The 12860-nt window shown below is 41.9% G+C and overlaps 1 protein-coding gene across 1 annotated transcript in view; it reads left to right on the top strand.

Annotated features, from left to right (window-relative positions):
* LOC137305760 (SUN domain-containing protein 2-like) overlaps positions 1-12417 on the top strand; it is a 94845-nt gene extending 82428 nt beyond the window's left edge. The window contains exon 18 of the mRNA XM_067974710.1: positions 4469-12417. Coding sequence (XP_067830811.1) covers positions 4469-4582 — 114 coding nt within the window. The 3' untranslated portion in view covers positions 4583-12417. The remainder of the gene's footprint in view (positions 1-4468) is intronic.
* The last annotated feature ends 443 nt before the right edge of the window (positions 12418-12860 follow it).

Below are 12860 nucleotides of genomic sequence, written 5' to 3'. Positions count from 1 at the left end.
CTGATAAGTCATCCCCCCCCAACAGCATCCAAAGTGGCATATCTGTTTGAGAGGGGGATGGCCACAGGGGACCCCTGCACTACCTGCCTGCATCTCTTACTCTTCCTGGTGGTCACCCATTCACTTCCTGCCTGTATACCCTTTACCTGCGGTGTGACCAACTCAAATGCTTTGTGAAAGTCCATATATACATCAACCTCATCAAAGAATTCATTCAAGTTAGTCAAACATTATTTTCCTTTAACAAATCCGTGCTGACTTTCATTTATTCGCCCATACTTTTCCAAGTGCCAATTAATTTTGTCCCAGATTATTGTCTCTAAAAGTTTCCCCACCATCGACGTCAGGCTGACTGGTCTGTAATTGCTGGATTTATCCCCCTCTCCTTTTCTGAACAGGGGTGTAACATTTGCAATCCTCCAGAACTGTCCTCTAAGAAGGATTGGAAGATTGTGGCCAGAGCCTCTGCAATTTCTACCCTTACTTCCCTCAGTAACCGAGGATCCATCCCATCTGGACCAAGTGACTTTTCTACTTTGAATACTGCCAATCTTTTGAGTACCTCCTCTTTATCTATTTTCATCCTATCCAATATCGTTACAACCTCCCCCTTTACTGCTACATTGGCAGCATCCTCTTCTCTAGTGAAGACCGATGCGAAGTATTCATTTAGTACCTCTGCCTCCACAAGAAGATCTCTTTTGTTATCCCTAATCGGCCCGACCCTTCCTTTGACTACCCTTTTACTATTTATATATTTATTAAAGACTTTTGGGTTCCCATTTTATGTTAGCCACTAATCTATTCTGATACTCTCTCTTTGCTTCTCTTATTCCCTTTCATAGATCTCCTCTGTCCATTCTGTATTCAGCCTGGTTCTCTGCTGTATTATGAACTTTACCTTTTGTCATAATCCTCTTTTTGTTTCATTTTAATCTCTATCTTTAGTCATCCTGCTCGTGAGGCCAGGAAATCACTGATATGTGAACAGTTCTCCTAACATCAGACATTGTGAAGAGTCCAGTCCTGACACCACACCAGCCCCCCACGCCCCCCCCTCCCTGCACAAAACAGGCCTGCAACTATACATACACCCACTGTAGAGTGACCCAATGGGTGGCATCAAGTGTCACCACTCATTGTGAACCTCATGAAAGGGCCCTATTAAAGAAGCCAGTCAAGAATGGCCAAGACGTGGCAGTAGTGGTAGCAGTAATACTATTTAATGTGCGTTTAACAAAAAACTAATATAAATAAAAAAACATGACCAACCGTCAAACGCTCTTGTGCATACCCTTCGTGCTTACAAAGCCCTCTGGATTTTGGTGCCCGTGAGGGCCTTTCCACAGACTGCTCCACCTGCAGAGGCAGACTTGGCCACCTGGAGAGGAGGCAGCATTGCGTGTACTGGTTGAGAGGGGGGCAACGGGAGAGAGTGCTTTGAGTGGCGTCCCCACTTCCATAGTCCCTTTTGCCATCATCCCTCCCCTGGGCCAGGCCCATATCACTCCTACCATTCTGCCGGACAACAGTTTGGAGGACGTGTGAAGCCTTGTAAGGCCAGTGCTAGTGTATCTGCCCGTCTGTTTTTAAGGCGGCAGAATGTTGTTCACTGAGTCCGAACAGACGTTGTCAGGGCCTGAATGGACTCATTTGTGAGCCATGCTTGAAGCTCAATGGAGGCTAGCCTTCTCTCCATCACAGGCATTCCCGCACTTACCCGTGACAGTACCTCAGAGAGTTGCTCACGTCCCTGTGACACTATCTGAGATTTCCTCCCGTACCTGTGCCACCATTCCACTCCTGCAGGAGTCTGACTCCTCCATCCTCTGCGCTAGTGTGGAGAGTGTGCGTCGCACCTGTTCCAGTATCTCGCAAATGTGCTGCTGTTCCTCAATCATTATCCTTTTAAAGGATGGCCCTCAGGGTTCAGCATCTGTGTCCAGTTCAGCAGAGCCTGGAGAGGAGTGCTCCCACCGACGTGGACTCTCCCCAACTGCCCTGCCACCAGTGTCTGCTCGTGCTCACGTGTGTGGTAACTCACCAGGTGCCAACCCAACTAACTGAGGACTAGGACCCACCGAGGTGTGAGTATCTGCGCTGTTGGATGGCTTGCTAAGATGTGATGGTGCACCCTCAGAGGCTGGCAGGTCCTCTGAGGAATCGCCTCTGCAGTCGCTGAAGGCCCTGTAAGAGAACAGAAGGCAATATTAAGCATCATCTCAGATGTGTCATGTTGCGATGAGCATACTGAGGTGCTGAAGATGGCAAGACATGATAACATCAATTCATATTGTGTGTGCTGAATGTTAAAGCTATGTCACCAGACGTTTCTCGGGTGCTAGTCTCGGCGTCCCCGACGGACAGGCACTCGAGGGTTCGGCTGAGCTCCAGCACCTCCTGCTCCGCGTCGTTGAGGACGACTATTTGATGCGGTCCCCCTCCGGTTCTCGCCCTCTCCTGTGCATTCTGAGCTCTCTTCTCCTGTAAGGGGAAAAAGTACAGACTCGTGAGTGAGTGAGTGATGGAGACGTGGCCAACCGTTGAATGCATTGGTTTGGGTGCGGCTGACTGTGAAAGAGATGTATCAGAGGGTGGGTATGAGACAGCCATGACACTGTATGAGGATTGGATTGAGTGATAATGGTGGGATGACTAATGGGGAGGTGAGGAAGTGCAGATAAGTTGAGGATGAGCCTTAAGTGGGTGTGGGGAGTGATGTGAGAGTAGTGTTGGCAGCGCAGAATGTATTGGGGGGTGGGGGCGGTGATGTGGAAGACAGAATGTAGGGGAATCAGTAAGTGTACTCACTTTGGCTGACCTAGTTAAGTCATTGAAGCAGTTCCTGCACTGGATTCAGGTGCGGGATATGTTGCTGGTGCTGGTGACCTCCTCTGCCACCTCAAGCCAGCTGCCTTGGTGGCAGAGGCAGGCCACTTCCTCCTGTCCGCTGGGTAAAAGAGAGCCCTCCTCCTCCTCACCCCATCCAGTAGCACCTGGAGTGAGGCATCGCTGAACCTTGGAGCAGCCTTGCCCCTATGCTGCTCCATTGTGGTGTGTGGGTGTTTGTTCCAGGAGGAGCCATTGGAGGAATGCCCCTTTAAATAGAGCTCCTCCAGCTGACCGCCTGTGATGTGGGTGCGTAGTCTGCCCGCTGCGCAGCTTTCAGACGGCAAACCCGGAAGCCACGCTAAGTGGCTCCAATTGACTCACGAACGAGTGGGAAACGAACATTTTTTATTGGGCCGGTTACCCACACGCTTAATCACCATCCCCCCCCCCCCCCCCCCCACCGGCTGCCATCCCACCTCCACTTTAATATCGGGGCCTGGGTCTCAATCAGGATGTCCCCATTCCTTTGGTGACAGTTTTTAATTCTGAGGTTTCTATAACCAGTTTTGTTTCATTAAAAATCCTTGACAGCTCGCCTTGTTACAATTATCCATTATTTTGTATGTTTGTTGTATACCCTGAATAATATTTTCTAAAAAGATCTTCTATTCAAAGTTGTGATTTTTTTTTTTTTACGGTGGCGCACACACCCTTTATATTGGTACACAAACTCAAATTCATTCCGCATATGGCTGACAGAAATTAGAGGGAACATTGGTTACGATCCCAGTCTACAATGTAATTGAAGTCCCCCATTATCACTACTCTATAGATCTTGCATCTTTCTGTAAATTGCCTGCAAATTTCCTCCTCTATCTCCTTCCCACTATTTGGCGGCCTATAGTCTACACCCAGCAGCGTAATAGCTCCTCTATATTGTTCCTTAATTCTAACCAAATAGTTTCTGTCTTTGACCCCTCAACTACATCATCCATTTCCAGTGCTATAATAGTTTCTTTGATCAATACTGCCACACCCCTCCTTTCTTTCCTTCTCTATCTTTCCTGAATACCTTGTAGCCAGGAATATTAAGTACCCAATCCTCCCCTTCTTTGAGACAGGTCTCTGGTATTGCCACTATATCAGAATCCTATGTGGTGACATGAGCTGCAGCTCACCAATCTTATTGGTAAATAGAGGGTAGGTTGTGAGGCAACAGTATATAGTAAACTCATCTGAGACTGCCTTGCATTCTGATCCCTCCTATTTCTAAACTATTCTGTACTCTAGTGCTATTTGTCTCTCCCAGTCCTCTGCGAACCTTAGTTCTCCTTTCTAATGTTTTATTCTGGTGCCCATCCCCCGCCATATTAGTTTAAACCCTTCCCCACAGCACCTTTTGGGACATTTTTTTCTACGTTAGTCATTATATCAATGCACGTTGTTGTCATAGAACAGTATGTCCTCGGACTCCATGAGCAGAACCATGGGAAATGTGCTAGTATGAGTAAATTGTAAATTCAGTCTCCAGGCCAACCCTTGTACACTGCTACCAGCCACCTCTATTTGCAGTACCCTCATGCTGAACCAGCCTCATGACTTGACGTAATGTCCTTTCCTTGTTTTTATCTTTCAGAATAAAGAACTTCGGGCATTTCAAGTCATTGAACTGCGGGTGAATAGTAACTGGGGTCATCCCGAGTACACCTGCCTCTATCGATTCCGCGTCCATGGAGACCCAGTGAAGTAATGTTGGGAATCAGTTAACCTGCACTGTACAGGAAATGTTTGGGCAGCATTTCATGGACCTGATCAAGCTTTTATTTTTTCCACATCTGAAGCTACAGTGCTGGAGATTATTCTAACTGTCGCTCAAACTCTGCTCTGTTGTTTGTTGCAAGTGGAAAAAAAACAAAGCACATTTTTCTGGAAAGAATGACAACGATATTTGGAACTAGAAAATATTGAAATGAAACGTCACAATTTCAGGACTTCCAATTTATTCACATCTCCGGTTATAAACTGTGAAGGCGAAGAATGGAAGAATGAAATCTGCTGGATGCCAAGTGTTTGGGAAATCTTTCCTCTCAAGAAACCCTTCATTTTCACTGCCCACCTGTAAACCCCAGTGGTAAAGTCTAAGCACTCATCCATATTAAAAGGACCATGGGACACAATGAGACATTTTAAACTTTTTGTGTCGGTGTTGCAAGTGATCCAGACATTCAAATTATAATTCCATAACATTTAACTGAAAGTTGATTTCCTGTCAACTGCAACTATAAAATGAGAATTCACTGGCAAACAAGGTGAGTCACCTTTACAAAAACATCCAGGCTTTCACACTGGTGAAAGACCACTGACTCCCACCATGTACAGAAGTTGCAAATGACAGAACATTTGTATTCATCTGGAAACAGTTATCCTGCAACTGACTGACATTCAGATACCAACCCCACACATGTTCCAGTCCCAGGATGGACCAGTGCAAGTATTGTGTGCCAGGAATATACTGTTGGCGCAGTCTGGGTACACTTTAGGGTTATTGCAGCTCTGGTCAAGAGTCCAATTGCACAGCTATTTTCTCAGGACTATTATGACTAAAATGATTCTTTGGCAGAGCGCTGATTTGTGACAAAAATTCATTCCACCCATCAGAGCTCCTTAACTGAAAATATTGCGTGAGCTCAATAGCACAGCACAACGAACCCTCCTGCCATGGTGTCACATGTGGAAGAATGCCAACTTCTCTCAAATTCCTGGCATTTTTGTAAGAGTCCTAATTCCTAATAATTTGTACTTTTAAAAATCAGGTCTTCATGGACAAGCCCGGATTTAAATTGTTAAAAGTCAAGGTCTAACATTTCAAAGTGATGTTAATATTTGTTCTTGGGAAGTGGGCAACACTGGAAAGACAGTATTTATTGCCTATCTCTAGTTACCTTGACTGCATTAAGAGTCAACCACACGTGGGACTGGAGTCACATGTAGGCCAGACCAGGTAGGGGTGACTGATCCATCCCTGAAGGACATTAGTGAACCAACTGGGTTTTTACGATAGTCCAGCAGCTTTCTTGGTCATTTTCTGGTGCCAGCAACAAATTACCAGATTTATCAAATTTATTTCACAACTTGTCATGGTGAGATTTGAACTCATTACATAGTCCAGTACCATAACCACTAGGCTACTCTGCTCAAAGTGATGTCCAGTAATGCTTCACTAGGACTCTTTGTGCCAATTATGTGTCCATTTTCATCACCTCAACATGGGGCTTGTGAGGTACTGTTAAGCTTACCAATAGGAATAGGATGATGCTTGCGGTTACTAAACAAGCCAAAATGACAAACCTTAAATTTTGTTGCAATTTGTATTTGGGAATAAAATTTTGAACCTCTTGAGCTACATTAATTGGTGGTTTTACAGAAGTTTATACAACCAATATTTTCAGCATTTTGGCTGCCCAGTGTTATGTAGAGCCCCCAAATAAGGTCACTCGTGCTTCACAGTCGGCCTGTGTCTTTTGTAACTAAAGAATTTGGGACTAGTGTTTCCCAAATACCACAACTTGGGCCAAGAGTATGATGTCAATAGATGAACAGCACTCAAAAGCTGAATTGTAAAAAGGATACATAAAAGTCCATCTCACCTATGATCTGAGGTTACGTGCCATGACTATACTGGCTGTAAATGAGCAGTGGGTGTCACATTAAGGCAATACAGTCTACTCTGCATAATTTATTTGTTGTTTATGCTAAACATTTGAATTATTCAGTATTAAATTAATTAATGTAAATAACACAGAAAAGTGGGTATTTAGTACTAAAAAAAACAGATCATTTGAATTGAGCAACTTTGAATTAAGAGTAGAAGGTATTATTTTCTTAGGTTGTTTTACTATCATTTTGAAAGTGGAATACGGTGGTGATGAAAGCATTGCAGAATTGTCCCCTGTCCTCTGCAGTTAATTTCCAGTTGTTTGGTTGAAGTTTAATGTTCGATAGAATGTGCTACACCAGAGTGTAATGCTACTACTGATACATAGTACTGGTTCTAGTCTATTGACGTTGACCCTTTGGGGAAGCTAGAAAATCCAAATGGCAGAGTAGGTTTTGCTTTGATCTGAATTACTTCTGATGGGGGTGAAGTTCCTTGGGGCTCCGCTGCCATAACTTTGGCAGAAATTTGACACGTGAGAGCAAGCCCTAAAGAAATTCACCCCCATAGTGTTTCATCACAACCCATCTTACCATCCAATCTGCTGTAAAATACCAGCAAAGCCCCTGTACAATAGTCATTAGACTTGAAATGGTCTTCAATGTTAAGTCTGTCAGATTGTTGTAAAAATTGTTAGCTTAAGTACAAGCATTTCTTTTTGTGGTTGAGCATGTAGAAATAACATTTTTGAAAAAATGTTGATGCCTTCAGCTCAAGTTAACCAGCATTAAGTGTGGTAGTATTTAAGATGATGGTCACAGCTCTGTATTTCATTTGAGAATTCCATATAGTAGGAGTGGCTTTTATTATTCACTGGTAGATATTATGGAGGACCATTTTTATACCATTTAATAGAGGCGTTTAAAATTATGACTGGTTTAGATAGATTAAATAAGTGGAAATTGTTTCCAGTGACAGAATGGGCGGTAACCAGAGAACATAAGGTAATTGGCAAAAGAACCAGAGGCAAGATGATGAGATTTTTTTACGCAGTGAGTTGTTATGATCTGGAATGCGCTGCCTGAATGGGTGGTCAAAGCAGATTCAATAACTTTCAAAAGGAAATTGGATAAATACTTGAAGGGGAAAAATTTGCAGGGTTATGAGGAAAGGGCAGGGGAATGGGACTAATTGGATAACTCTTTAAAAGAGCCAGCACAGGCACAATGGGCCAAATGGCCTCCTTCTGTGCTGTATCATTCTGTGATTCTATGATAAGTGTAGAACAGGGACCAAGGGAATAAACACTTCTCTAAATTTTTCTCTCCAGACCTTTTGCATATGTTTGTATAGAGTGTGTAGCCTTCATGTGTTTGATCCTAAAGTGCAATATTTAGTTGCAGTTACAGGAAAGATTCTTATTTGATATTTATTATTTGGCATTTTAAATGCAACATTTTGTTGTGATCTTTCATTTTTGTCATGCTGGGTTGATTTTACCCAGCATGATTTTACCATATTTCTGTAAAAAGTTCAGAAAAAGGAAACAACACCATTTTCTACTACTGACAGGCTGCTGAAGGAAACTTGTAGCCATGTTGAAGCTGTTTGGGATGATTACAAGTACAGCCAACTGTTGCCATGACCCTATCTTTCACCCTGCTTTCAGTTTTATTATTGATCAGAGTTTGTGACATTGCGTTAACATCTCAGGCAGGAAGGATCATGTTGTCTTTTGATGTACACCGAAGTCATAGTAATCAGTGACAGAATAATCATGTTTCAGGTGCAGGGTTCAGACTATAGACTTCAAACGCAAGATATGATTAGCCAGTAATGTTAGGACCCAGAGATTTCTGTAATTGTAAATGTGTTTGTTTAAATCATGCTGGTGTGTGCAATATTTTGGTGTCTGACAAGTTTAAATCTGATTAAGTGAATGTTACTGTATTCAGCTGAAAAGCAATATCCGTCCTATCAGTGAATGGGATCAATCATGGGAGTGAGAGCAGAAAACAAGTAAATTGCATCTAGTTTTATTTAATTTTGTGAATGATTGTGTCTGCGCAAATTAGACGGTAATTCATGGATTGAATTATAAAACAATGCTACATTGTATGTTTAAAAGATGGTTCAAACTGAAAGTGGGTGCCCAACCCAACAACCACACTTATCACATGGCTGACTGCAAAGCAACATTTATTGCCCCTATAGAAGACCATCATAACTCTCACACGACCGCAACATACATCTGCTACCGAGCTTTCATGCTTCTAACCTGCAGTGACCCAGTTACAATGAAAAATATGGTACAGACTGAAATCAGAAATGTCCATGTGAAAGTTTTAATTAAATAACCGCAGCTGTTTGTCCTCAGCCAGTGCTATTTTTTGAAAGGGTTTGTCCACAATCTGAGGTGCCAAACCTCTGAATAACAGTGTGCTGAGGAGAGGGCTGCATTTCACCTTTTTTTCTTCCTTTTGATCATAGTTTTTGCTTGGACTCATCCCTGTAAGCTTTTATTTTCTGTAATTTTTTTAATGCAGAACAGAGGTCGTCACCTGCCATTTAATAGGTATTTATTATCTGCAGGTTTTTTCTTCCCATATTTTAACCTACCAGCAAATAGTTTACATTAAAACAATGCTCGCGCACAAGATTTCCATTTGCCCACACTTGTAATTTTTGTTCGTGTATGGGAACAAAAATAATTGCTAGGCCACATTGCAAGGTGTCTATTTTAAGGAAAAAAAATGTTTACTTTGTAGGAATTGTAAACACCCGAAATCTACTGGCAGCAAGATGCCTGACAGAGCGCAGGTGCTGTGGGAAAGGGTAAATGCAAGCACAGGTACTCTCTGCAATAAAGTACCCATCCTAAATCAAATTCCTGCGTTAGTCTAACAGTGTAGTGAATGAAATGGTTTTTAAATGAAGTATATAGAAACAGTTTTTCAGGTTTACTTTCAAACCAATAATGGTAACTAGATTTAAAGGTACTCTATTTGACCTGTCCACCTTAGCCTCGGTCTCTGCCCCACAACACCTCTCCATTCTTCTTTTCAGTTTCTGTTGGAAGGCGAACAATGCAGATTGGGCACTGCTCAACAGCCCAGTGTCAATAGCTTTCCATAGCAGTCTGAGAGGCAGGTAATATTGGTCCACTGTGAGGCATAATGCTCTGCTAACACGGGTAGGTCTTTTCCCAGTGGCATGACCAAGAATTGCCAGCAACAGATTTAAATGTTGGATAGGCAGACAAGCGACAAGTTACTTTTCTGTTTTAGTGACCGAAAAAGCAAAACAATTGTGGATAAGTGTAAGGTGATGCACTTTGGGAGGAACAACATGGAGAGGCAGTATAATCTAAATGGTACAATTTTGAGAGGGGCGCAACAACAGCAGGACCTGGGGGTGCAGGTTAAGTTGATAAGGCGGTTAAGAAAGCTAAGTATGGAATATTTAGCTTTTTAAATAGGGACATTGAATACAAAAACAAGGAAGTCATGCTAACCCTGACAAATTACTGGTTAGGCCTCAGCTGTGTAAAATTCTGGGCACCACACTTTAGAAAGGATATCAAGGCCTTTGAGAGGAGGAGGTTTACCAGGATGATACCAGGGATGAGGGTCTCCGTTATCTGGAGAGATTGCAGAAGCTGGGATTGTTCGCCTTAAAGCAGAGAAGATTAAGGGGAGACCTAATAGAGGTATTCAAAAGTATGAGGGGTTTTGATAGAGCAAGTGGGGAGAAACTGTTTGCTCTGGCAAGTTGGTCGGTAACCAGCGGTCATAGATTTAAAATAATTGGCAAAGGAACTAGATGGGAAATGAGGAGAAATGTTTTCATACAAAAGCTTGTTAAGATCTGGAACGCACTACCTGAAAGGGTGGTGGATGCAGATTCCGTAGGACCTTTTCAAAAGGCAATTGGATATATACTTGAAGATTTGCAGGGTTATGGGGGACAAAGCTGGGGTATAGAACTAAATTGGACAGCTCTTTCGAAGAGCCGGCACATGCACAATGGGCCGAATGGCCGCCTTCTGTGCTGTAGATTCTATGATTCTAATTCACAACTTTTATAAGTAAAGCTCTATCTTCACCTGTTCTCTTTTACTCCCCTTTACCTGTACCCTTAAATGGTGTTCAAAAAACATTTTCAAATTTACTCACTCCATGATATGCAAGTCTCTTTCAAATTGCCAAAATTAACCTATTACTGGTTACAAAGCAACTTTGGCCAGAAGAAATAAACCTTAAATAGGTTAATATACAGGGAGTTGGTGAAACAGTTTAGCATACTATCTTTCACCATTAGGAGCTGGGTTTTAATAAGCAGAGATGGACAGGATCAAATTCTCTTCAGAATCCCGTAACACTCAACATGAAAATCAATTCTGGAACCTTTAAGATTGCACTAATTAGCAACCTGACTTAGAGGGATTACAAGATGACTGGTATGGAGAATGGAAGCAGTGAAGTAGGTGATGCTTTTGAGGTTTGGGTGGATGCACATTGTCGGGGTAGAGGAAATTTTACTTTGCACCAAACAGTGGTATGTATACTTAACCTGGGAATTACTGATGCTGACACTGTGTGCCTGAAATGAGACGGTGTTCCATTTCTCAGAACTTAATATCCATTACCTTGATGAGCACTAAAAAAAAAATCAGCAACTTTTTTCTTAACTATAAAAATGTAACTATAGATATAAATGAAAATCTGCAACTGGCCACACAGGATCAGATGCAAGAAAACAATGAGTGAGGGATTGGAGCTGGAAGGATTCACACACCATGCTGCTGAGTTGTTTCGATTTTTCCATTCTTGTATATCTAGAGAACCTCTTGTTCCTGCACTCACCCCCAGCTAGATTGGGAGTGGGATTCTCTAGTCATGTTCCTCATTCCCCTGCCCCATCAAATCTAATGGTATATTTCACTCTTTGGGTACTTATTTCTTATAGTCAGAGTTTGTGTCATGTTAAGTTAATTTAGGCAAATGAAGTAAGAACACTGCTAGTCACCAAGTGACAAGTAGTTTATTTTTAATGATTTGCAGCATTAGCTGTGGGCCTGCTATCGGCATTATGAGGCAATATATTTGCACTGCTATGCTATTGCACTGGTCACTACCACCTTTAAGATTTGTTAGGTAAAGGACTGGTCACAATGACAAATTTTCAAAAAAGATTCAAAGAAAAACCAGCACAATGAAGTTGAGCTGTTGACAGCTAAGACTTCTACATAATTATTGTATTAAAATATAGAATTAATATTGACAGGGCTATCAGCTATAATAATATATGAACATGAAATGTAGAAAAGGGTATTTTTTTTCTTAAGCGCTCTACAAAAGTTCTTTTCCTAGCAGCTAACAAAGCAAGTATAGCAATATGTATCTTTTCAAAGCTGAGGCATCCACGCAAGGCAGTCGTTTTCAACTGGAACATAAATGTAAACCACGCAAACGGGGAGCTATTATAGATGTCCACCAGTATCTCTGATACTAGTATTTTCCTACAGTAGCAATACTGACTCCATGCAGTATTTGATATATTAGTGTATTGCTGTGATACAACAATGATTTGATTCCTGATTCAAACCATGTAAGGATATTTTACTTAAAGCTTTCAACGGAAATGCAAAAGTGCATGTATTAAATTTAAGTTTGTTCTGGATAAAAAGGGCAATCTGCTTCTTTGCTTTACTGCTCATTGATTCAAAAAAACCAGATGAACATTTTAATGTTTATTTTTGTTTCTTGTATTATACATTATATCAGTTCTATCGTGACATAACTACTGGATAAAAATGCAAGTATTTTCTACTGCACTTAAAAGGATTCTGGAATTTATTTTTGTATGCTTCTCTTAACTTGTTACCAATGTTTTATTATAATTTGCACTGCATAAAAATAAAGCTACAAATGCATTTAAAAAGGTGTGGTGTACTTCTAAATATTAAAAAAAGAACAAAAAAAAATTAAAAGCAGGCTTGTCAAAGTCTGAGGCCAAATCCAGTCCCTGAGCAGAAAGCCAGTTTCAACTTGCATTAGTTTCACTGGAAGCTGAAACTAACTATAGCTGAACCTCGACTGTGCGCATTTAATGCGGTAGATTTCCCCCTGCAGTGTATTCGGGCAACCAACTGGCGGTGAATGCCTGCCGCTGCCAGATAGTCCCAATGGGAGGGCCAGGCCTCATTAGCACAGGGCTGGTGGGATTCAGGTTTTTTAAAAAAAATGAGCACTCCAGGGCAGCTCGCTAGCTTCAAGTCTCTGCCACATCAGTCAGCCAGGCCAGAAGGTTGCCAAAACTGTGAATTGTGCATAGCACACACTCAGCCCAATAATGTCCTAAAATGGCAATT

This window comes from Heptranchias perlo, chromosome 40, assembly GCF_035084215.1.
Source record: "Heptranchias perlo isolate sHepPer1 chromosome 40, sHepPer1.hap1, whole genome shotgun sequence".
Lineage (NCBI taxonomy): Eukaryota > Metazoa > Chordata > Chondrichthyes > Hexanchiformes > Hexanchidae > Heptranchias > Heptranchias perlo.
The sequence above is the reverse complement of the archived record's forward strand: the minus strand, read 5'-3'. Positions and strand labels throughout refer to the sequence as shown.